Here is a 25,011-nt window from a genome sequence, read left to right on the forward strand (position 1 = left end):
TAAAGGAGATGAGTCCTGGACGGATGCTGAAGCTGAAACTCCAATACTTTGGCCTCCTGATGCGAAGAACCGACTCATTGGAAAAGATCCTGATGCCGAGGAAAATTGAAGGCAGGAGGAGAAGGGGATGATAGAGGATGAGATGGTTGGATGGCATCACTGACTGGATGGACATGAGTTTGAGAAAGCTCTGGGAGTTGGTGATGGATAGGAAAGCCTGGTGTGCTGCAGTCCATGGAGTTGCAAAGATTCGGACACAACTGAGTGACTGAATTGAATTGATTGAAGCCCAGGAGGCAGCATCTCAAGTAGCGTTGAGCAAATGACTCAGTGGAGGTGAGGGGAGGATCCAGGTTATATAGACTATATAGAAGTTTTGTAACAAGGGCAGGTAGTCTGAACATCAAAAGATTATTATTAATTAAAGAAAACCAAATATCCCAAGTTAAGGAATTCAGGGCTTTTCTGTGTGTGGGAAGATACAGGAATCTGGGCTCACTGAAATCTTTCCTTTCATAGGCACCTCACATATCTTGGGCCGGTTTCCTGTGTGTTTCACATACCTGAACTCCCTTGGGGTTCACTGTTGTTGTTTTTCAGTGACTAAGTCGTGTCTGACTCTTTGTGGCCCCATGGACTGCAGCACACCAGGCTTTCCTGTCTTTCACTATCTCCCAGAATCTGCTCAAACTCATGTCCATTGGGTGGTGATGCCATCCAAACATCTCATCCTTTGTCTCCCCATTCTTCTCCTGCTCTCACTCTTTCCCAGCATCAGGGTATTTTCCAATGAGTCGGCTCTTTGTGTCAGGTGGCCAAAGTACTAGAACTTCAGCTTTAGCATCAGTCCTTCCAATGATTATTCAGGGTTGATTTCCTTTAGGATTGACTGGTTTGATCCTCTTTCTGTCTAAGGGACTCTCAAGAGTCTTCTCCAGCATCACAACTAGAAAGCATTAGTTCTTCAGCACTCAACCTTTATGACCCAGCTTGCACATCTGTACATGTGAGTTCCTACAGGGCTCACCGTAGGGAATGGGTATAGTCTGATGGCTGCTAGAAGGTATTCTTCTCCTTCCAGAGTGCCTTTAGGGCTCACCAGCTCACATTGGAGGGCTGCAATTGCCAATGATTGTGACCTGCTTGTTTACTGATATGGCAGGAAATAGTCCATCTCTCATACAGAATAGACCCCACTGCAAAGATGAGCCAGCTTCAGATGTCAGCAGTGCCAAGGAGGATAAACCCTGCAGTATTTACTTAACAAGTGCTTCCCTGGTGGCTTAGTGGTAAAGAATCCACCTGCCACTGCAGGAGACGTGGTTCAGTTCCAGGGTTGGAAAGATCCCCTGGAGGAGGAAATGGCCCACTCCCATATTCTTGCCTGGGAAATCCCATTGACAGAGGAGCCTGGCAGGCTACAGTCCACGGGATCTCAAAGAGTTGGACATGACTGAAGTGACTTAGCACACACACAAGGGGAAGTCACTATAGTAAGGTTAGGACTAGATGCAAGCAAATCCCCTTGACAACTAAATTTAAGGGACCACCACACAATTCAGTGGCCAAGAAAAATCACATTTCATGCAATATTTTTAAAAATCAAAAGTAATGTAAAAAGTTCACAATGAACTGAGTATCAGCATTTTAAATAAAAATGGGCTACAACTCTGCACTTTCATCAACCTGCCTCACTCTTCTTACTCTGATCCAGCCCTTGGGGTCTAGAGCATGACTCTTAATTCTATGTACATTCACTAAGTTCAACTTCTTTGGTTGTTTTTAATTTGTAAATTAAATTAATACCATGTAAAAATTCATAAATTTATAAAGCAATTAATACAAAATATGGTAAAGGAGTAAAAATACAGTTTATTAAATTTCAGAATGCAATGACATTAGTCAAACTAGAATGAGTTGATTTTTTTCTTTAGTGATCCCAGGGAAGCACACTGACCCTTCTTGGATATAATTCAGAAGTCACCTATGCTGTCAATACTCTCATATTCACATGGTCTGATTCTTACCCATTTCCCAGGATGATCAGTGTATTCTAAGATGTCTCCAGATTTGTGATCAGTCATGGCGCACTGGCTATACCCGGGGGCTTGTGTTAGCCACTTAGTCATCCATTGTACATAACATTTTCAAAAGAGGCAGTCCTTACCATCTGGGACTTCTTCACAATTTATAGTAGAGACAAAGGATGTTTCCAAATATTGCTAGTGAACTAACATGATTCTTTCAATACAACCCAGGAGGCTGACTTTATAATAGGAGTCAAAATTATTTTTAGCTCAAGAAACTGTATTTAAACACAACAGTCTTTTTGTATTAATACACCTGCTAACAAAACCAAACACAAAAAGCATATAGCCTGTTTCATTAAACTTAAGACTTGTCTCTCCGGGCCCCTCATATTGGGTGTTTCTTCCTAACCACCTGAGAACAGTATATTTTAAGCTTTGGCTTCATTTCATTGATGTCTGCTAAAGTTGGTCTCTTCTTTCCAATCTAGGTTTTCATCCCTTCCTGGAACAGACTGGCCTCCCCTCCTCATAACCCTAAGAAATGAATGCCTCTGAGCCCCAGATCCAATTTAATGAATTCTGTTTTTTCCACTTAAGGGGCAAGCAGCTGATAGAGAGCCAAGTAGGAGCCAGCTCTTGCTTATAAGGTGGCTGAATAGAGGTCACTCATTTTCTGCAGGCTCAACTCTATGCTGTTATTGTTGTTTAGTTGCTAAAAGTGGTGTCCAACTCTTTGGGACCCCATGGACTGTAGCCCACCAGGCTCCTCTGCCCATGGGATTTCCCATGCAAGAGTACAGGAATGGGTTGCCATTTCCTTCTCCAGGGGATCTTCCCGACCCAGGGATTGAACAACCCAGGTCTCCTATATTGCAGGAGGATTCTTTACTGAGCCACCTGGGAAGCCCGTGGCTTGAACAAATAGCTCAATCTATCAGATTCTCATTTTCCTCCACTCAAAAATATGGGTAACAATAGATGTGGGTGTAACATATGGATGCATGCATCAGTTGCTCAATCGTGTTCAATTCTTTGCAACCTCACAGAGTAGCTTGCCAGGCTCCTTTGTCTGTGGGATTTATTTTTCAGGTCAGAGTATTAGAATGGGTTGCCATTTCTTCTTCCAGGGGATCTTCCTGACCCAGGGATCAAACCTGCATCTCCTTCATTGCAGGCACATTCTTTACCTCCTGAGCCATCAGGGAAGCCCATAAATACAGATATATATGGATGTATTTTGTGAGTTTGAGAAGTTAACATAAATGAAATCGTACCACAATGTAAGACAAAATGCAGGCACTCATATATGATAGATATTCTTAAGATCCCTGTTTTAAAATCTCTTCTGCCTCCAACTTGAGGTCTGGTCTCACCCAAAGCTAAAACTTTACATCCCATGGAAGGCCCCCTTCCTGGATCCTCAGTCATATCATCCCCATGGAATCCAGCATGGGAATCAGATAGATCTAAATTTCCCCATGAGTCCCCCCCGCCCCCCGCCCCCCGCCCCCTGCCTTTATTTTGGCTGTGTTTGGTCTTCATTGCAGCATGCAGGCTCCCTAGCTGTGGTGCATGGGCTTAGTTGCCCCAAGGCATGTGGGATCTTAGTTCCCTGACCAAGGATTGAACCCACGTCCCTGCATTGGAAGGAGGACTATTTACCACTGGACTACCAGTGAGGTTCCCCCCATAAGTCTTTTATTCACCAGTTGTGTGACCTCCACCCACATTTCTCATCTGCATAATGGGAGTATCCAAAAGTAGCCTCTGACCTCTGTGCCTTTTTTAGATAGCACTTTACCCTTGAACATACACCCCAAAGAGAAACAACTTATACACAGTCATGAGAAATTAATATTTTACTTAATGTATGTGCAAGAAAGGGGAAAACGAATTTTCATAATATGTCAGCTAGAAACATCCTTTTAACACACTTTAGGTTCTTACTTAAGAACTGACCCTCTATTCTTTTTTCTTTCCCCCTCCTTTCTCTCTCTCCCTCCTCTCATTCACTCTATTTCTCTCCTATTTCACTCCCTCTTCCTCTATACATCACTTTCTAAACCCCTTACATTTCCTCTTTTTCTTCTTCCTTATATGCAATTGACACCACCCTTATGGCAGAAAGCAAAGAACTAAAGGGCCAACAGTTTCATTCTATCTCTCTTTCCCAGATTTGACCCCGTTTCCTATTTTCAAAAAAAAAAAAAAAATTATGGCCTGCACTGGGTCTTCATGACTGCTTGGAGACTTTCTCTAGTTGTGGTGAGTGGGGATTACTCTTTTCTGTGGGGCCTGGGCTTCTCACTGAGGTAGCTTCTCTAGTCACGGAGCACAGCATCTAGGTGCGTGGGCTTCGGTAGCTGTGGCCCACATCACTGGATCGTTGGCTCAGTAACTGTGCTGCAAGGGCTTAGTTGCCTCATAACATGTGCAATCTTTTCAGACTGGGGAGGAAACCCATGTCTCCTGTGTTGGCAGGTGGATTCTTAACCTTTGGACCACCAGGGAAGTCCCCCATTTCCTATTTATCCAATGTATTTTACAGATGAATTTAAAAGATTCCCATTCACTAGTTCATTCTCTTTTTTTTTCCACCTGCATTCTGACCTACTTCACTCAGCTCAGCTCAAGGCAGAAAACCTCTGGTAGGTCTATCCATTCCAGAGATAATATGGAAATGTAAATTGCAGACCATTATCTTGGAAACATATAGTGTTCTTGTTTCACATGTTTTGTAACTAAGATGATGACAATTAAAAGACATTGGAGGGAACTTCTCTGGTGGCTCAGATGGGAAAGAATCTGCCTGCCATTCAGGAGACCAGGGTTCCATCCCTGGGTCAGGAAGATCTCCTGAAGAAGGAAATGGCAACCCACTCTGGTATTCTTGCCTAGAGAATCCCATGGAGAGTGGAGCCTGAGGGCTCCAGTCCATGGAGTCATAAAGATTCGCACATGACTGAGTGATAGCACCCTCTCCCTGGTGGCCCACTGGTTAAGACTTTGCCTTTCCAGTGCAGGGGCTGTGGGTTTCAACCCTGGTCCGGGGGCTAAGATCCCACATGTCTTGCAGCCACAAAATCAAAACATAAAATAGAAGCAATATTGTAAAAACTTGAACAAAGACTTTTAAAATGGTCCACCTCAAAAAAAAAAAAAAAATTAAAAAGACATGTAACACAGTGCTTCATACATAAAACTGCTTAGTGTTTGGGTGGTACTTACTGGGCTGGCCAAAATGCTCCTTTAGGTTTTCTATAACATCTTACAACCATTTTGGCCAACCCAATATTATCAGCTTCACAGTTATCTTTTTATTTTTATTTTATATGAAAATCTTCTCTTGCTTGCCCATTCAAGACAATCCACCTGCATCTGTGCCTCCACACCCATCTGATGCTCCCCATCTGCTTATAGATAGATTACCATTCTAAGGCATAGATAATGAGACAGATTTTATCACATGAGGTATAAAAAAGAGATCATGATGGCTCAAGTCTATGCAAGAGGGAGACAAAAAAATTGAGGCAAAACAAATATCCAGTATGTATCAAACTCTATGAAGTGTGGGTATACTCACAAACCTCTATCCTTACAACAGTTCTAAGGAGATAGACATTATTATACCAGCCCTTTGTTCATATTTCTCCACCACCCAGCTGGCCATTAGAAGCCTAGAGAAGAGAATTTTCTGTGGAAGCTTCTCTGAATGGCAATCTTCAGCTCCTTATTCCTCAGACTGAATATGATGGGGCTAAGAAAGGGGGTGAAGACTGTGTAGGTGGTGGCCAGCAGAGTGTTACTGTCGATAGAATGGGGGCCCTTGGGCTTGAGGTAGATGATGGAGGCAAAACTGTAGTGCACGACCACTATGGTGAGGTGGGAGACACAGGTGGAGAAGGTCTTGTGCCGGCCCTCACTGGAGGGGATCCTCAGGATGGCAGCCACGATGAAGACATAGGAGAGGAAAATGAGGAATAAGCACCCCATCAAGGCTGTGACACAGACCAGGATCACACCCATGGTTACAGAGGCTGTCTCCTTCCCACAAGCCAACTTCAAGAGGGCAAACACATGACAGCCATAATGGTGAATCTCATTAGACCCGCAAAAGGTGAGGCGAAAAACTATCAATGTCAGTATCATCCCCATGACTGAGCCACCAGCCCAGCACCAGGACACAAGACGGGCACAGTCACGGGTGCTCATGAGCACGTTGTAGTGCAGGGGGTGGCAGATGGCCACGTAGCGGTCATAGCCCATGATCATGAGCAGGAAGGAATGGGTGAAGCCAAACATAAAGGAGAAGAACATCTGGCTGGCACAGGCCACAAAGGTGATGGAGTGGTGGGTGGACAGCATGTCTGCCAGCATGCGAGGGGTGGCTGCAACAGTGAACAGGATCTCGGAGATGGAGAGGGCACACAGGAAGAGGTACATGGGGGTGTGTAGCCTGTGCTCCCTCCAGATGGTGACGATGATGAGCAGGTTCCCCAGCAGTGTGAACAGGTACATCATCAGGAACAGCAGGAAGAAGGTGGGCAGGAGATGCTGAGGGAAGTTGGAGAAGCCGATGAGGATGAATTCAGACACCATGCTGTAGTTCTGACCAGACGAGGATGCTGCACCTGGGGAGATCAGAAAGAGAATCAACAATGGTTAAAGCATAGGCTCTGATGTAGATCAAATGGAAATTTAAGAGCTGTGTACTATTTTAAATGTTCTTAATTTATCTGGGTGTCACCATCGTCATCAGTAAAATGGGTGAAATCATAATACTTCTTACTATTCAGTCTTGCAATAAAGATAAACTGAGATTAAATGCTTACGTATATCAAGTGCTTAAGACATAGTTTGGCCACTGGGTTCTCATTAGAATCTTTTCTTTCAAAAGTAAATCGTAAAATAAATTCAGAAATATTTCTAATTGAATAGTTCAAACATCAAATATCAAAGTTTTAGGGTAAAATAATATTGGAGTTAAATATACAAATTTAGATATTTTATTAAGAAATGTTTTCTAGGAAAAAAATGTGCTTAAATAAAGTCAAATTAGGTTATTGGAAAAGATTAATAAGATAGAGAGACAGGAAGAGAAGATACTAACAACAAAACATGAAATTAAAATTAGGAAGTAAATATAAATATAATGAATATTGGAAATTAACAAAAATAGCAAAACAGTATGTCAACAAATACGAAACTCTAGATGAAATGAATGAACTCTTAAAAGAGTGTAAAATTCCAAAAATGGCACAAGAAAAATTAGGGGTCCCAGATACATAAATATTTTTTAAAAGTTTTAGTTATTTAAAAAGCTTTCCTCCCTAAAATCATTTCCCCGATTGGGTTTGCAAGTAAGCTCTCTAAACTTTTAAGGAACAGTGGGTGAGTATCATATGCATGTTCTTCAACAAACAGAAAAATACATGAAATTGCCCAGCTCATTGCATCAGGTTCATGCAATCTGGATTCTAAAACCAGGTAAGAATATTTGTAAGAGAAGATAAACATGAGCTCATTTTATCTACTCATGCAGATTTAAAAATTCATAGTAGGATATAACCCAGTAAAATCTCAAGGTAGTAAAAATAATATATTATGATCATGTAGCTTTGATTTATCCTATTAATGACAAGGATGGTTCAACATCAGAAAATCTATCATGTGATTCACTACATCAATAAGCTATAAAAGAAAAATCATTTATTTATTACTATTCCAAATAAGGCAGGAATAATGTCCTAATATTCAACTTTTATTCATACTAAAAAAAAAAAAACTCTTTCGACCATGTGGAAAGGTGACTTTCATAGCTAGATTAAGAATATATACTATGAAGTCCAAAAAAGAGAGGATATATGTATACAGGGATCTTCTTGATAGCTTAGATGGTAAAGAATCCACCTGCAATGCAAGAGACCCAGTTTCAATACCTGAGTCAAGAAGATCCCTTGGAGAAGAGAATGGCCAGCCACTCCAGTATTATTGCTTGGAGAATTCCATGGACAGAGGAGCCCAGTTATGGTCCATGGGGGTCACAGAGAGTTGGACATGACCAAGCAACAAACACTTTCACTTTTTCATATGTACACATATAGCTGATTCACTTTGCTGTACAGCAGAAGCTATAATAACATAGTAAAGCAACTGAATTCCAATAAAAATAAGTTTAAGAAGAGAAAATATACCATAAAGACAGCAAGTAGTATACTAATGGGGAAACTAGATGCATTATTTTAGGATCAAGAACAAGCCAAGCATACTTACTGTCTCTGCTGTTCTTTAACATGGAACAGAAAGTCATGAGGGGTGCTATAAGGAAAAAAAGAAGATACATAAGGATTGGAAGGGAAGATCTGAGCATCTATCTAGAAAAGATAAAGAATAAAGATGTAACATGTTAGAACAATTAGAGATCAGAAGGCTACAATAAAGAAAGGTCAACTCCCAAAGATTCATGATCTTTCTCATAATATTATATCTAATAATCAAAGTATACAATTTTAGTTAAAATTAAGATAAAACTCCCAAAAGCAACAGCAGCTATACAGAAACCATTCTCAAGCATTTTGGTCTCAGGATATCTTTACACTAAAAAATTACTGAGGCCCCTAAAGGGGTTTTGTTTGAATGAATTGGACTATCAATTGTTACTATGTTAGAAATTAAAACCAAGAATTAAAAATATTTAATTATTACTACATTTAAAACAACACTAATAAAACTAGCACATGCTAATTTAAGTAACATTTTTTAGTCAAGTAACATTTTCAGAAAAACTTAATAGTGCGAAGTGTGGCTTTGTTGCACTTTTTTTCGAATACACCTTATATCTGCCTTGTAGGAGACAATTGGCTGGCAGTTTCTGCTTCTTCATTCAGTCTAAAACATGTTGTTTTATTTGAAGTAGATGATGAAAAACATTCTAACTGGTTGAATAAGGATCTCACAGACCCGCAGAGAAGTTGTCAGGGACCCTCAGAAGTCTTCACATCACACTCGAAATATAACTGTTACAAAACAGCTGGAGTTAACCAGAAATGTAAATACTCCAAAGACTTGGGTCTGAGAACCACTGACCCACAAACTGCAAAGGGCACCTATATAGGGTGAGAGCTAAAGACTCAGATGGACAAACTGAGAAGACCTCAGGCAGCCTCTTGAGATGGAGCTCTTCCCTAACGACCTTCTCCCCAGGACTGACCTCCATCCCCAGGCTGGGCAATGCTTCCCACAACTGTAGGGTTCTTCCTTCCTACCATTCCCTCCAGGTCTCCCTCAGCCTGGCCTGCCTTTTCCATGAAGTGACCAGTAGGGAAGGGCAGAAGAATCTCTGCTGCTTGATGCTATCAATGGTACCCATAGGCCGGGGTGGGATTGGACCTCCTAGAGCAGATACTGCCTGCTTATTTCTGCTGTAGCCTTTCCTGCTGGCTGCTCCTTAGGGTCTCTTCAGGATGCCAGCCTAGATCTGTCCTTAGAGTCTGGAGAGGCTGGGAGGGGCCACAAGGGATCTTCAGGGACTGCTGCCTCTAAATTTCCTCCAAATATCCACACACAAAAAGACTCCCTGCTTTCTGTATTCCGAGAAATCTCAGCCCATGTTCAGGGCTGAGAAGCTCCCAGGCATTGAGGAGACTAGGTTGGACACAGATAATGTCATCAACTTGGGATCAAGGAAGGGTCAGAGGTATGGCGGGAGCTGGAGAAATCCCAAGTGGGAATCAATGACTCTGCCCTAGGGTGAGGGCAGCTGGAGGGCTTCCCAGACAAGGGTAATTGAGAGCTGAATCTTGGATACTGGTTTCTCTTGGGCATTTTAAGTGTTCAACATCTCTGGTCAAATTGGATCATCTTACTTCTCTTCTCAATCAAATTACACCCTATTCCCATGGTCCTGGTGACCTAGTCACATAGTCTGACATTCACATATGCGTCCTTGTTATATTATAAGACACAAATATTTGGGGTTTTGGTGTTGTCCTTGGTCTCTGACCCTGTGATAAGAGTGTCTTTTGTATGCTAATGAGATGACTGGTGGCTGTGGGTTTATCCTTATAAAACGTCTTTTGTTTGCAACTCAAATATTTGACCTCATCTTTTAAGTTAACTATTTACATTCCACAGAGGAATGTGAATTCCTGGATCCTCAATCATATATCCTCCAAAATCAGCATGGGAGTGAAACAGATATAGAGGTCCATAGGACTCTATTTATTCACATGTTATGTGACCTCCACCAACATTGCCTTTCTGCATAATGAAGATACCTGTAGGTAGCCTCTGATCTCTCTTTGTGCCATCTTCAGATAGCCCTCTGAGATTTAAACACACTACCCAAAAGATACAACTTTAACACAGTAATGAGACATGTATGTGTTACTGAAAGTTAATATTCAGAAAATGAAGATCATGGCTACTGGTCCCATGACTTTCTGGGAAATAGATGGGAAACAGTGGAAACAGTATTAGACTTTATTTCTTGGGGCTCCAAAATCACTGCAGATGATGACAGCAGCCATGAAATTAAAAAACGCTTACTCCTTGAAAGGAAAGTTATGACCAACCTACATAGCATATTTATTTATTTATTTTTAATTTAATTTATTTTTAAACTTTACATAATTGTATTAGTTTTGCCAAATATCAAAATGAATCCACCACAGGTATACATGTGTTCCCCATCCTGAACCCTCCTCCCTCCTCCCTCCCCATACCGTCCCTCTGGGTCGTCCCAGTGCACCAGCCCCAAGCATCCAGTATTGTGCATCGAACCTGGACTGGCATCTCATTTCATACATGATATTTTACATGTTTCAATGCCATTCTCCCAAATCTTCCCACCCTCTCCCTCTCCCATAGAGTCCATAAGACTGTTCTATACATCAGTGTCTCTTTTGCTGTCTCGTACACCGGGTTACTGTTACCATCTTTCTAAATTCCATATATATGCATTATTATACTGTATTGGCGTTTTTCCTTCTGGCTTACTTCACTCTGTATAATAGGCTCCAGTTTCATCCACCTCATTAGAACTGATTCAAATGTTTTCTTTTTAATGTCTGAGTAATACTCCATTGTGTATATGTACCATTGCTTTCTTATCCATTCATCTGCTGATGGACATCTAGGTTGCTTCCATGTCCTGGCTATTATAAACAGTGCTGTGATGAACATTGGGGTACATGTGTCTCATTCCCTTCTGGTTTCCTCAGTGTGTATACCCAGCAGTGGGATTGCTGGATCATAAGGCAGTTCTATTTCCAGTTTTTTAAGGAATCTCCACACTGTTCTCCAGAGTGGCTGTACTAGTTTGCATTCCCACCAACAGTGCAAGAGAGTTCCCTTTTCTCCACACCCTCTCCAGCATTTATTATTTGTAGACTTTTGGATTGCAGCCATTCTGACTGGTGTGAAATGGTACCTCATAGTGGTTTTGATTTGCATTTCTCTGATAATGAGTGATGTTGAGCATCTTTTCATGTGTTTGTAAGTCATCTGTATGTCTTCTTTGGAGAAATGTCTGTTTAGTTCTTTGGCCCATTTTTTGATTGGGTCATTTATTTTTCTGGAATTGAGCTGTAGGAGTTGCTTGTATATTTTTGAGAATAGTTGTTTGTCAGTTGCTTCATTTGCTATTATTTTCTCCCATTCTGAAGGCTGTCTTTTCACCTTGCTAATAGTTTCCTTTGATGTGCAGAAGCTTTTAAGATTAATTAGGTCCCATTTGTTTATTTTTGCTTTTATTTCCAATATTCTGGGAGGTGGGTCATAGAGGATCCTGCTGTGATGTATGTCAGAGAGTGTTTTGCCTATGTTCTCCTCTAGGAGTTGTATAGTTTCTGGTCTTACGTTTAGATCTTTAATCCATTTTGAGTTTATTTTTGTGTATGGTGTTAAAAAGTGTTCTAGTTTCATTCTTTAACAAGTGGTTGACCAGATTTCCCAGCACCACTTGTTAAAGAGATTGTCTTTAATCCATTGTATATTCTTGCCTCCTTTGTCAAAGATAAGGTGTCCATATGTGCGTGGATTTATCTCTGGGCTTTCTATTTTGTTCCATTGATCTATATTTCTGTCTTTGTGCCAGTACCATACTGTCTTGATAATTGTGGCTTTGTAGTAGAGCCTGAAGTCAGGTAGGTTGATTCCTCCAGCTCCATTCTTCTTTCTCAAGATAGCTTTGGCTAGTTGAGGTTTTTTGTATTTCCATACAAATTATGAAATTATTTGTTCTAGCTCTGTGAAGAATACCGTTGTTAGCTTGATAGGGATTGCACTGAATCTATAAATTGCTTTGGGTAGTATACTCATTTTCACTATATTGATTCTTCCAATCCATGAACATGGTATATTTCTCCATCTATTAGTGTCCTCTTTGATTTCTTTCACCAGTGTTTTATAGTTTTCTATATATAGGTCTTTAGTTTCTTTAGGTAGCTATATTCCTAAGTATTTTATTCTTTCCATTGCAATGGTGAGTGGAATTGTTTCCTTAATTTCTCTTTCAGTTTTCTCATTATTAGTGTATAGGAATGCAAGGGATTTCTGTGTGTTGATTTTATATCCTGCAACTTTACTATAGTCATTGATTAGTTCTAGTAATTTTCTGGTGGAGTCTTTAGGGTTTTCTATGTAGAGGATCATGTCATCTGCAAACAGTGAGAGTTTTGCTCCTTCTTTTCCAATTTGGATTCCTTTTATTTCTTTTTCTGCTCTGATTGCTGTGGCCAAAACTTCCAAGACTATGTTGAATAGTAATGGTGAAAGTGGGCACCCTTGTCTTGTTCCTGACTTTAGAGGAAATGCTTTCAATTTTTCACCATTGCGGATAATGTTTGCTGTGGGTTTGTCATATATAGCTTTTATTATGTTGAGGTATGTTCCTTCTATTCCTGCTTTCTGGAGAGTTTTTATCATAAATGGGTGTTGAATTTTGTCAAAGGCTTTCTCTGCATCTATTGAGATAATCATATGGTTTTTATTTTTCAATTTGTTAATGTTGTGTATTACATTGATTGATTTGCAGATATTGAAGAATCCTTGCATCCCTTAGATAAAGCCCACTTGGTCATGGTGTATAATCTTTTTAATGTGTTGTTAGATTCTGATTGCTAGAATTTTGTTAAGGATTTTTGCATCTATGTTCATCAGTGATATTGGCCTGTAGTTTTCTTTTTTTGTCGCATCTTTGTCAGGTTTTGGTATTAGGGTGATGGTGGCCTCATAGAATGAGTTTGGGAGTTTACCTTCCTCTGCAATTTTCTGGAAGAGTTTGAGCAGGATCTGTGTTAGCTCTTCTCTAAATTTTTGGTAGAATTCAGCTGTGAAGCCTTCTAGACCAGGGCTTTTGTTTGCTGGAAGATTTTTGATTACAGTTTCAATTTCCGTGCTTGTGATGGGTCTGTTAAGATTTTCTATTTCTTCCTGGTCGAGTTTGGGAAAGTTGTACTTTTCTAAGAATTTGTCCATTTCTTCCACGTTGTCCATTTTATTGGCATATAATTGTTGATAGTAGTCTCTTATGATCCTTTGTATTTCTGTGTTGTCGTGATTTCTCCATTTTCGTTTCTAATTTTATTGATTTGATTTTTCTCCCTTTGTTTCTTGATGAGTCTGGCTAATGGTTTGTCAATTTTATTTATCCTTTCAAAGAACCAGCTTTTGGTTTTGTTGATTTTTGCTATGGTCTCTTTTGTTTCTTTTGCATTTATTTCTGCTCTAATTTTTAAGATTTCTTTCCTTCTACTAACCCTGGGGTTCTTCATTTCTTCCTTTTCTAGTTGCTTTAGGTGTAGAGTTAGGTTATTTATTTGACTTTTTTCTTGTTTCTTGAGGTGTGCCTGTATTGCTATGAACTTTCCCCTTAGGACTGCTTTTACCGTGTCCCACAGTTTTGGGTTGTTGTGTTTTCATTTTCATTCGTTTCTATGCAAATTTTGATTTCTTTCTTGATTTCTTCTGTGATTTGTTGGTTATTCAGCAGTGTGTTGTTCAGCCTCCATATGTTGGAATTTTTAATAGTTTTTCTCCTGTAGTTGAGATCTAATCTTACTGCATTGTGGTCAGAAAAGATGCTTGGAATGATTTCTATTTTTTTGAATTTACTGAGGCTAGCTTTATGGCCCAGGATGTGATCTATCCTGGAGAAGGTTCCATGTGCGCTTGAGAAAAAGGTGAAATTCATTGTTTTGGGATGAAATGTCCTATAGATATCAATTAGGTCTAACTAGTCTATTGTATCGTTTAAAGTTTGTCTTTCCTTGTTAATTTTTTGTTTAGTTGATCTATCCATAGGTGTGAGTGGGGTATTAAAGTCTCCCACTATTATTGTGTTATTGTTAATGTCTACTTTCATACTTGTTAGCATTTGTCTTACATACTGCGGTGCTCCTGTGTTGGGTGCATATATATTTATAATTGTTATATCTTCTTCTTGGATTGATCCTTTGATCATTATGTAGTGACCATCTTTGTCTCTTTTCACAGCCTTTGTTTTAAAGTCTATTTTATCTGATATGAGTATTGCTACTCCTGCTTTCTTTTGGTCCCTATTTGCATGGAAAATCTTTTTCCAGCCCTTCACTTTCAGTCTGTATGTGTCCCCTGTTTTGAGGTGGGTCTCTTGTAGACAACATATGTAGGGGTCTTGTTTTTGTATCCATTCAGCCAGTCTTTGTCTTTTGGTTGGGGCATTCAACCCATTTACGTTTAAGGTAATTACTGATAAGTGTGATCCCGTTGCCATTTACTTTATTGTTTTGGGTTTGAATTTATACACCGTTTTTGTGTTTCCTGTCTAGAGAATATCTTTTAGTAATTGCTGGAGAGCTGCTTTGGTGGTGCTGAATTCTCTCAGCTTTTGCTTGTCTGAAAAGCTTTTGATTTCTCCTTCATACTTGAATGAGATCCTTGCTGGGTACAATAATCTGGGCTGTAGGTTATTTTCTTTCATCATTTTAAGTATGTCTTGCCATTCCCTCCTGGCTTGAAGAGTTTCTATTGAAAGATCAACTGTTATCCTTATGGGAATTCCCTTGTGTGTTATTTGTTGTTTTTCCCTTGCTGCTTTTAATATTTGTTCTTTGTGTTTGATCTTTGTTAACTTGATTAATATGTGTCTTGGGGTGTTTCGCCTTGGGTTTATCCTGTTTGGGACTCTCTGGGTTTCTTGCACTTGGGTGATTATTTCCTTCCCCATTTTAGGGAAGTTTTGAAGTATTATCTCCTCTAGTATTTTCTCATGGTCTTTCTTTTTGTCTTCTTCTTCTGGGACCCCTATGATTCGAATGTTGTAGCGTTTAATATTGTCCTGGAGGTCTCTGAGGTTGTCCTCATTTCTTTTAATTCGTTTTTCTTTTATCCTCTCTGATTCATTTATTTCTACCATTCTATCTTCTAATTCACTAATCCTATCTTCTGCCTCTGTTATTCTACTATTTATTGCCTCTAGAGTGTTTTTAACTTCATTTATTGCATTATTCATTATATATTGACTCTTTTTTTATTTTTTCTAGGTCCTTGTTAAACCTTTCTTGCATCTTCTCAATCCTTGTCTCCAGGCTATTTATCTGTGATTCCATTTTAATTTCAAGATTTTGGATCAATTTCACTATCATTATTTGGAATTCTTTATCAGGTAGATTCCCTATCTCTTCATCTTTTGTTTGGTTTGGTGGGCATTTATCCTGTTCCTTTATCTGCTGGCTATTCCTCTGTCTCTTCATCTTGTTTAAATTGCTGAGTTTAGGGTGTCCTTTCTGTATTCTGGCAGTTTGTGGAGTTCTCTTTATTGTGGCGTTTCCTTGCTGTGTGTGGGTTTGTACAGGTGGCTTGTCAAGGTTTCCTGGTTAGGGAAGCTTGTGTCGGTGTTCTGGTGGGTGGAGCTGTATTTCTTCTCTCTGGAGTGCAATGAAATGTCCAGTAATGAGTTATGAGGTGTCTATGGTTTTGGGGTGACTTTGGGCAGCCTGTATCTTGAAGCTTGGGGCTGTGTTGCTGTGTTGCTGGAGAATTTGTGTGGTATGTCTTGCCCTGGAACTTGTTGGCCCTTGTGTGGTGCTTGGTTTCAGTGTCAGTATGGAGGCGTTTGATGAGCTCCTGTCAATTAATGTTCCCTGGAGTCAGGAGTTCCCTGGAGTCAGGGTTTGGACTTAAGCCTCCTGCTTCCAGTTATCAATCTTATTTTTACAATAGTTTCAAAACTTCTCCTTCTATACAGCACCACTGATAAAACATCTACATTAAAGATGAAAAGTTTCTCTACTGTGAGGGTCAGTCAGAGAGGTTCACAGCGTTACATGGAGAAGAGAAGAGGGAGGAGGGAGTTAGAGGTGACCCAAATAAGATGAGGTGGAATCAATAGTGGAGAGAGTGGGCTAGCCAGCAGTCACTTACTTATGTGCACTCCACAACTGAACCACTCAGAGATGTTCACGGAGTTATACAGAGAAGAGAAGAAGGAGGAAGGAGACAGAAGTGGCCAGAAGGATAAAAGGGGGGATTGAAAAGGAGGGAGACAGATCCAGCCAGTAATCAGTTCCCTAAGTGTTCTCCACCATCTGGAACACACAGAAATTCACAGAGTTGAGTAGAGTAGAGAGGGGTTAGGGAGGAGACTCAGGCGACCCGGTGGAGCAAAAGGAGGGTCCAAAGGGAGAGAGAGCAGTCAAGCCAGTAATCTCGCTCCCTAGTGAAAAATGCGTCCTGAAGATTGGGTTCTTAAAGGTACAAAATTGGTAACAAATACATAGAAGCAAAAATTTAAAATCTAGAGTAGAGTTTGGAATTTCAAAAATGCGATGTTAAAGAAAAGAAGAAGGAAAAGAAAGAGAGAAAAAACGAACAAAGAAAAACAAACAAGGTCGTGAAAATTATAAAGAAAATACAGATACAAAATTGATAACTAATACCAAAAAGCAAAAATTAAAAATCTAGAGTAGAGTTTGAAATTTCAAAAATACAATGTTAAAAAAAAGGAAGAAGAAAAATAAAGAGAGAAAACAAACAAACAAACAAAAACAATGTTGCAAAAATTATAAAGAAAATACAGGTACAAAATTGATATCAAATACCAAAAAGCATAAATTAAAAATCTAGAGTAGAGTTTGGAATTTCAGATATACAATGTTATATAAAAGAAGAAGAGAAAGAAACAGAGGGAAAAAAAGCCACAGAAATTATAAAAAAAAACTATAGGTACAAAATTGATAACATATACCAAAAAGCTAAAATTAAAAACCTAGAGTAGAGTTTGGAATTTCAAAAATACAATGTTAAAGAAAAGAAGAAAAGAAAAAAAAAACAAGGTCAAAAAATTATTTTATATATATATATATATATGAAGTTTGCTGAAGAAGAAAAAAATAGGGTTTTTTTTTTTTTTTGCAAAGTAATAGGTTATAAAAGTGAAAATTAAAGGAACAATAGAGGACTTAAATTTTTTTTTTAATTAAAAAAAAAAAGAAAGAAAGAATGATCGTAAAAATAGTAAAAATATATCTAGGACTTTCTCTGGTTTTGTTGTGACTATTGTGGGTTCGGTTCATTTTTGGCTAGTTCCTTGGTCCGACTTGTATTTCTCAAGATCTATAGGCCCCTTCCTATGTAGTCTGTAGTAACCACAGGGTTTTAATCTCTGAGGCGTTTCCCTCTGTTACAACTTCTTCTGTTTGCTGGTCTCTTCAGTGTCTGCTTTCCACCCTGACACAAAGGGGACGGTGGAGGACACTTTTTTTTTTTTTTTTTTTTAGGCTCACTTGTTCAGTCGCGCTGTGGGGAGGGAGGGAGGGATGCTGCAAACAAATAACACTGGTGTGCGCTTGCAGTGCCTCAGCCACACTGGGTCTGCCCCTGCTCACGGTGCGTGTAGCCTCCCTGCCCACACTGCTCGGGCTCTAGGTTGTTCCGCCGGGAACAATCTGAGGCCGGCCCTGGGCTGCATGTACCTCCCAGGTCCAAGCCGCTCAGGTTCAGGCACTCAGGTAGTCCTCAGAGGCGCAGACTCAATTGGGCCTGCGTTTTGTGCTCTCCCCAGGTCCGAGCAGCTCAGGTGATGAGGTTTTTGGCGAGCGCCAATGCTGAGACTTATCGCCTCCCCACCACTCGGTTATCTGGGCGTAAAACCGGCGCACTTTCTCAGGCAGATGTTGACCGTCCAGACCCCCAAGAAGTTTTAGTTAGCAAAGAAGCCTGCTTACATTTTATAGATAATGTCTCTCTGGGGCTGTGATTGCCCTCTTCCAGTTCCGGCTGCCTGTCACCGGAGGGGGAAGGTCTGCAGCCGGCTATCTCTGTCCAGTCCTTTGTTCCGTGCGCAGGCCTGGCTGTATCTTAGCTTAGGGCTGGCTTTTCTCGTGCTATATATCCCACAGTCTGGTTTGCTAGCCCAAATTATTTTGCTCAGATAGCGCTCAGGGTATTCAGGCCAGATTCTTGCTCTAAGCGATGCAGCCCGCGCCGGGCCTCCCTGCCCAGACCCTGCTTGCCAATGGCGTGTGCAGGCATCTGCGCTGCTTCTCTGCTGGGGGAGTTACCGTAGGGCTCGCAATCTGCGAGTTTTAATTGTTTATTTATTTTTTCTCCCTGTTAAGTTGCCCTCTGTGCTTCCAAAGCTCGGCACAGATTCGGCAGTGAGAAGGTTTCCTGGTGTTTGGAAACTTCTCTCTTTTTAAGACTCCCTTCCCGGGACGGAACTCCGTCCCTCCCTCTTTCGTCTCTTTTTTTGTCTTTTATATTTTTTCCTACCTCCTTTCGAAGAGTTGGGTTGCTTTTCTGGGTGCCTGATGTCCTCTGCCGGCATTCAGAAGTTGTTTTGTGGAATTTACTCGACGTTTAAATGCTCTTTTGATGAATTTGTGGGGGAGAAAGTGTTACTCCCCATCCTACTCCTCTGCCATCCTGGCTCCTCCTACATAGCATATTTAAAAGCAGAGACATTACTTTGCCAACAGAGGTCCATCTAGTCAAGGCTATGGTTTTTTCCTGTGGTCATGTATGGATGTGAGAGTTGGACTGTGAAGAAGGCTGAGCGCTGAAGAATTGATGCTTTTGAACTGTGGTGTTGGAGAAGACTCTTGAGAGTCCCTTGGACTGCAAGGAGATCCAAGCAGTCCATTCTGATGGAGATCAGCCCTGGGATTTCTTTGGAAGGAATGATACTAAAGCTGAAACTCCAGTACTTTGGCCACCTTATGCGAAGAGTTGACTCATTGGAAAAGACTCTGATGCTGGGAGGGATTGGGGGCAGGAGAAGAAGGGGACGACAGAGGATGAGATGGCTGGATGGCATCACTGACTCGATGGATGTGAGTCTGAGTGAACTCCGGGAGTTGGTGATGGACAGGGAGGCCTGGCGTGCTGCCATTCATGGGGTCGCAAAGAGTCGAACATGACTGAGTGACTGAACTGAACTGAACTGAAGTGTGGGAAAAAGATTTCTGTAAGACATGAGATAACAACACGCTTTTAACATGTGTACGTGTGTACCTAAGCGTTGATGCCTCTTCCCTTTCTCCTTCCCTCTATCACCCTTCTTTGTCCTCTAAATCACTCTTTCTTTCTTACTTTTCTTCCCTCCGCCATTTTCGTTTCTACTTCTTCTCTCTCATAGCCCTATAAATCATAAACAATTTCCATGAAGACAAGTAATTTATTCTTTTTGCTTTTACATTTTCATAGGTAAAAAAATAGTTATAAAACACTGGACATGGTGCTTGATATAGAGAAAATTTTCAATGTTTGTTGGTTTGTATAATTATTTTCTGTTGTTGTTTTTTATTTTATATTGGTGGGTAAAGAGAAAAATTAAGTGTTTTCTTGCTTGTCCATTCAGAAAGAACCATGGGCATCAGGGCCAACACTCATTCATGGGATGCTCCCTACTTGACCATAGATACATGTTCTAAGCCATAGATGATGAGATGGAGTTTATCACATAGTGTCATGAAAGAGTGGTGTCAGAAGGACTGCAAATGGAGGAAAAATAAATAGCTAGTATGGAATGTAGATATTTTAACACATCTGAATGCTTACCATAGTTCTATGGAGACAAATATTATGATCCTAGCCCTTTGTTCACCACCCAACTGGCCATCAGGAGTTTAGAGAAGAGAATTTTCTGCGGAAGCTTCTCTGTATGGCGTTCTTCAGCTCCTTATTCCTGAGACTGACAATGATGGGGCTAAGAAAGGGGGTGAAGACTGTGTAGGTGGTGGCCAGCAGAGTGTTACTGTCCATAGAATGAGGGCCCTTGGGTTTGAGGTAGATGATGGAGGCAAAACCGTAGTGCACGACCACTATGGTGAGGTGGGAGACACAGGTGGAGAAGGTCTTGTGCCGGCCCTCAGTGGAGGGGATCCTCAGGATGGCAGCCACGGTGAAGACATAGGAGAGGACGACGAAGAATAAGCACCCCATCAGGGCTGTGACACAGACCAGGATCACACCCATGGTGACAGAGGCTGTCTCCTTTCCACAGGGCAACTTTAACACGGCAAGGACATGACAGGAAAAATGGTAAATCTTATTAGACCTACAGAAAGTGAGGTGGAAAACTATCAGTGTCGCCATCATCCCCATGACTGAGCCTCCAGCCCAGCACCAGGACACAAGACGGGCACAGTCACAGGTGCTCATGAGCACGTTGTAGTGCAGGGGGTGGCAGATGGCCACGTAGCGGTCGTAGCCCATGATCATGACCAGAAAGGAGTGAGTGAAGCCAAATGTAAGGGAGAAGAACATCTGGCTGGCACAGGCCACAAAGGTGATGGAGCGGTGGGTGGAGAGCATGTCCGCCAGCATGCGAGGGGTGACTGCAACAGTGAACAGGATCTCAGAGATGGAGAGGGCACACAGGAAGAGGTACATGGGGGTGTGGAGGCTGTGCTCCCTCCAGATGGTGCCCATGATGAGCAGGTTCCCCAGCAGTGTGAACAGGTACATCAGCAGGAACAGCAGGAAGAAGGCGGGCAGGAGATGCTGAGGGAAGTTGGAGAAGCCAATGAGGATAAATTCAGACACTGTGCTGAAGTTCTGACCAGACAAGGATGCTGCATCTGGGGAGATCAGAAACAAGATGAATGCCCAGTGGTTAAAACAGAGTTTCTAAATTAGGTTAAATGATAATTGAAGACTTCTGTACTATATAACTACCTTCTTAACTTTTCTGGGTCTGAAAATTTTCATCAGTAAGTGGAATAAATCATAATGGCTGTTTCATTCCATAATGTGATAAAAATAAAATGAGATTAGTATATTCAATGCTGAAGACATAGTTTAGCTTCTGGGTTTTCCACAGTGATGACAACATGAAAAGTTTTCTCTTTTTGGAAGCATTGAAGACAAACATGGATGATCAGGATCATATTCTCTTGAATAATGTGCCTGTTGTAGGAAATACTTATCTGGTTCTCAAGGCTGTAAAATGTTTTTCCTCTCAGAATCTTTGTCTTTTAATTGAGAATTTATTACATTCGTATTTATTTTAATACTATATTAATGGAACTGTTTTTTCTGTGTTGTTTCATATTGATATTTACTATACTAAGTGAGTTGAACAGAAAAGTTTGAAAATAAATAGATGGAAGACTATATGCCAGAAAAAATGTACCAAGTGACAGCTGAGGCAGTAATTTTGAAAACAGACAAAATGAAATTTAAAGAAACAGTAATTATCTTCCATTTACAATTGCAACTCAAAGCATCAAGTTTCCCTGGAGAAATCTTCTGAGAAAGAAACCAAGCTTAGGACATCTTGTGCCAGTGTGAAAAGAAACTTTCAGTCAGTAATGGCTTAATGTGAAATGCATGCCAGAACCAGATTGCAAATGTGCCCACTAAGCTGATTGCCAGATTGAAGGATCATTGTATAAAGAATGGAGGAACAAGCTAAATGACACCACGAAGATGCAATCAGACAAATCTAAAGATGGAACATGCTACAGAACAATTGATTTTGTAATGTAGATATCACTCTCACTAAAGAATATGGAAAATTCAAGGGACATAACAAGCAATTGCAATATACAGTCCTAGCTTGGATACTAGTTTAGATGAGCCAGTGTAAACTAATTTTAAGGCAACAGAGGAAATTTTCACTATGTTATGAATGAATAATTAGGTGTAAGTACTGTGAGATCATTATTAACTTAATTATTGAGCAGGCCAAAAAGTTTATTCAGGTTTTTCTGTAATATCTTATGTAAAAACCTGAATGAACTCTTTGGCAACCCAATATTAATTTTAAATGTGATCTTGTGATTTTGTGCATGATGAAAAGCATTCTTAGTTTAAATGCAGACTGAAATTAAAAATTACAGAGACACACACACATTCACACTTCAAGAGAAAAAGAAAATTATTTTATTAAATATAGAAGAACATCATAATGATTGACTTAAATATCACTAATCTATGTAACTATGTACTTTGGAATAGGAAGTAATAAATAATCAGCATAATTTCAGTGAATAGATATAAACAGGAAAAGATAAATCAATATGAGATAGATAGGTACAATATGTAGCTAGATTTGCTCAAAGTATAGAAAGGTAACTTATGAATTATTAATTAGAATGCAATTAATAATATTTGTAAATGGTGGCTTAGTAAAGAATCTGCCTACAATGTGTGAGACTTGGGTTCTATCTCTGGGTTGAGAAGACCCCCTAGAGAGGGCATGGTAACCCACTCCAGTATTCTTTCCTGGAGAATCCCCATGGACAGAGGTGCCTGGCAGGCTACAGTCCATGGGATTGCAAAGACTTGGACATGACTGAGTGACTAAGCACATAACAGCATAAATTAGTTATTGGATATATTTAGACTCTTAAATAAAGAGAGAGTGAACAGTTTCTTTAAGAGTTCAGGGAACTTTTACAAAAACTGAACTTGTATATAGGACATAAAGACATTTTCCATGAATTTCAAGTATAAAAATGAGGTAGATTACAGTGCATTAAAAGTAGACATTGTTGTTTAGTAGCTTCTTAGATCCACTGTGTTTGGGAGCTAAAGGTTGTATTAAATAATACTTTGTAACAGTAGTAAAATGTAAAGTAAATTTTAATACTTTATAAAATTTTATAATTAAATAATTGAAGCACATAATTGCAAATTTTAAACTAAATTTGTACTATGAAAAAATACTGGAGGCAAGAATATACAATGGAGAAAAGACAATCTCTTTAACAAGTGGTGCTGGGAAATCTGGTTTACCACTTGTAAAAGAATGAAACTAGAACACTTTCTAATGCCATACACAAAAATATCACAAAATGAATTAAAGATCTAAACGTAAGACCAGAAACTATAAAACTCCTAGAGGAGAACATAGGCAAAACACTCTCTGACACAAATCACAGCAGGATCCTCTATGACCCACCTCCCAGAGTAATGGAAATAAAAGCAAAATAAACAAATGGGACATAATTCCACTTAAAAGCTTCCGTGCAACAAAGGAAACTATAAGCAAGGTGAAAAGACAGCCTTCAGAATGGGAGAAAATAATAGCAAATGAAGCAACTGACAAACAACTATTCTCAAAAATATACAAGCAACTCCTACAGCTCAATTCCAGAAAAATAAATGACCCAATCAAAAAATGGACCAAAGAACTAAATAGACATTTCTCCAAAGAAGACATACAGATGGCTAACAAACACATGAAAAGATGCTCAACATCACTCATTATCAGAGAAATGCAAATCAAAACCACTATGAGGTACCATTTCACACCAGTCAGAATGGCTGCGATCCAAAAGTCTACAAGCAATAAATGCTGGAGAGGGTGTGGAGAAAAGGGAACCCTCTTACACTGTTTGTGGGAATGCAAACTAGTACAGCCACTATGGAGAACAGTGTGGAGATTCCTTAAAAAACTGGAAATAAAACTGCCTTATGACCCAGCAATCCCACTGCTGGGCATACACACTGAGGAAACCAGAAGGGAAAGAGACATGTGTACCCCAGTGTTCATCGCAGCACTGTTTATAATAGCCAGGACATGGAAGCAACCTAGATGTCCATCAACAGATGAATGGATAAGAAAGCAATGCTACAGATACACAGTGGAGTATTACTCAGACATTAAAAAGAATACTTTTGAATCAGTTCTACTGAGATGGATGAAACTGGAGCCTATTATACAGAGTGAAGTAAGCCCGAAGGAAAAACACCAATACAGTATACTAACGCATATATATGGAATTTAGAAAGATGGTAACAATAACCCTGTGTACGAGACAGCAAAAGAGACACTGATGTATAGAACAGTCTTATGGACTCTGTGGGAGAGGGAGAGGGTGGGAAGATTTGGGAGAATGACATTGAAACATGTAAAAGATCATGTATGAAACGAGATGCCAGTCCAAGTTCGATGCACGATACTGGATGCTTGGGGCTAGTGCACTGGGACGACCCAGAGGGATGGTATGGGGAGGGAGGAGGGAGGAGGGTTCAGGATGGGGAACACATGTATACCTGTGGTGGATTCATTTTGATATTTGGCAAAACTAATACAATTATGTAAAGTTTAAAAATAAAATAAAATTAAAAAAAAAAAGAAAGCAGTGCTACAGATACACAATGAGGTATTACTCAGCCATTAAAAAGAATGCATTTGAGTCAGTTCTACTGAGATGGATGAAACTGGAGCCTATTATACAGAGTGAAGTAAGCCAGAAAGAAAAACATCAATACAGTATACTAACGCATATATATGGAATTTAGAAAGATGGTAACAATAACCCTGTATGCTGCTGCTGCTACTAAGTCACTTCAGTCGTGTCCGACTCTGTGCGACCCCATAGACAGCAGCCCATCAGGCTCCCCGTCCCTGGGATTCTGCAGGCAAGAACACTGGAGTGGGTTGCTATTTCCTTCTCCAATACATGAAAGTGAAAAGTGAAAGTGAAGTTGCTCAGTCTTGTCCGACTGTTAGCGACCCCATGGACTGCGGCCCACCAAGCTCCTCCAT

At 40.1% G+C, this 25,011-nt stretch overlaps 2 protein-coding genes across 2 annotated transcripts; both read right to left on the minus strand.

Moving 5' to 3' along the window:
• Window positions 1-5,699: 5,699 nt before the first annotated feature.
• LOC147368200 (olfactory receptor 10H4-like) lies at window positions 5,700-8,400 on the minus strand. The gene is made up of 2 exons (XM_086413533.1): window positions 8,304-8,400; window positions 5,700-6,661 (listed from the first exon to the last, which is right to left on the minus strand). The coding sequence occupies exons 1-2, from the start codon at window positions 8,398-8,400 to the stop codon at window positions 5,700-5,702; spliced, it is 1,059 nt and encodes a 352-aa protein (XP_086269659.1).
• An 11,729-nt stretch (window positions 8,401-20,129) lies between these two features.
• On the minus strand, window positions 20,130-21,862 carry LOC147368201 (olfactory receptor 10H3-like). Its single transcript, XM_086413422.1, has 2 exons — window positions 21,847-21,862; window positions 20,130-21,085 (listed from the first exon to the last, which is right to left on the minus strand). The coding sequence occupies exon 2, from the start codon at window positions 20,976-20,978 to the stop codon at window positions 20,130-20,132; it is 849 nt and encodes a 282-aa protein (XP_086269548.1). The 5' UTR covers window positions 20,979-21,085; window positions 21,847-21,862.
• Window positions 21,863-25,011: the final 3,149 nt, after the last annotated feature.

The sequence above is a fragment of the Bos grunniens genome, chromosome 7 (assembly GCF_055505025.1).
Source record: "Bos grunniens cultivar Pamir isolate PY7600 chromosome 7, Bosgru_T2T1.0, whole genome shotgun sequence".
Lineage (NCBI taxonomy): Eukaryota > Metazoa > Chordata > Mammalia > Artiodactyla > Bovidae > Bos > Bos grunniens.

Bases quoted from the DNA above. Each gene is read 5' to 3' on its own strand.
- LOC147368200 (XM_086413533.1), bottom strand. From the start codon at position 8,400: ATGCTCAGATCTTCCCTTCCAATCCTTATGTATCTTCTTTTTTTCCTT. The intron at 6,662-8,303 runs GTAAGTATGCTT...TGATCTCCCCAG, and splicing joins GTTAAAGAACAGCAGAGACA to GTGCAGCATCCTCGTCTGGT.
- LOC147368201 (XM_086413422.1), bottom strand. From the start codon at position 20,978: ATGTACCTGTTCACACTGCTGGGGAACCTGCTCATCATGGGCACCATC.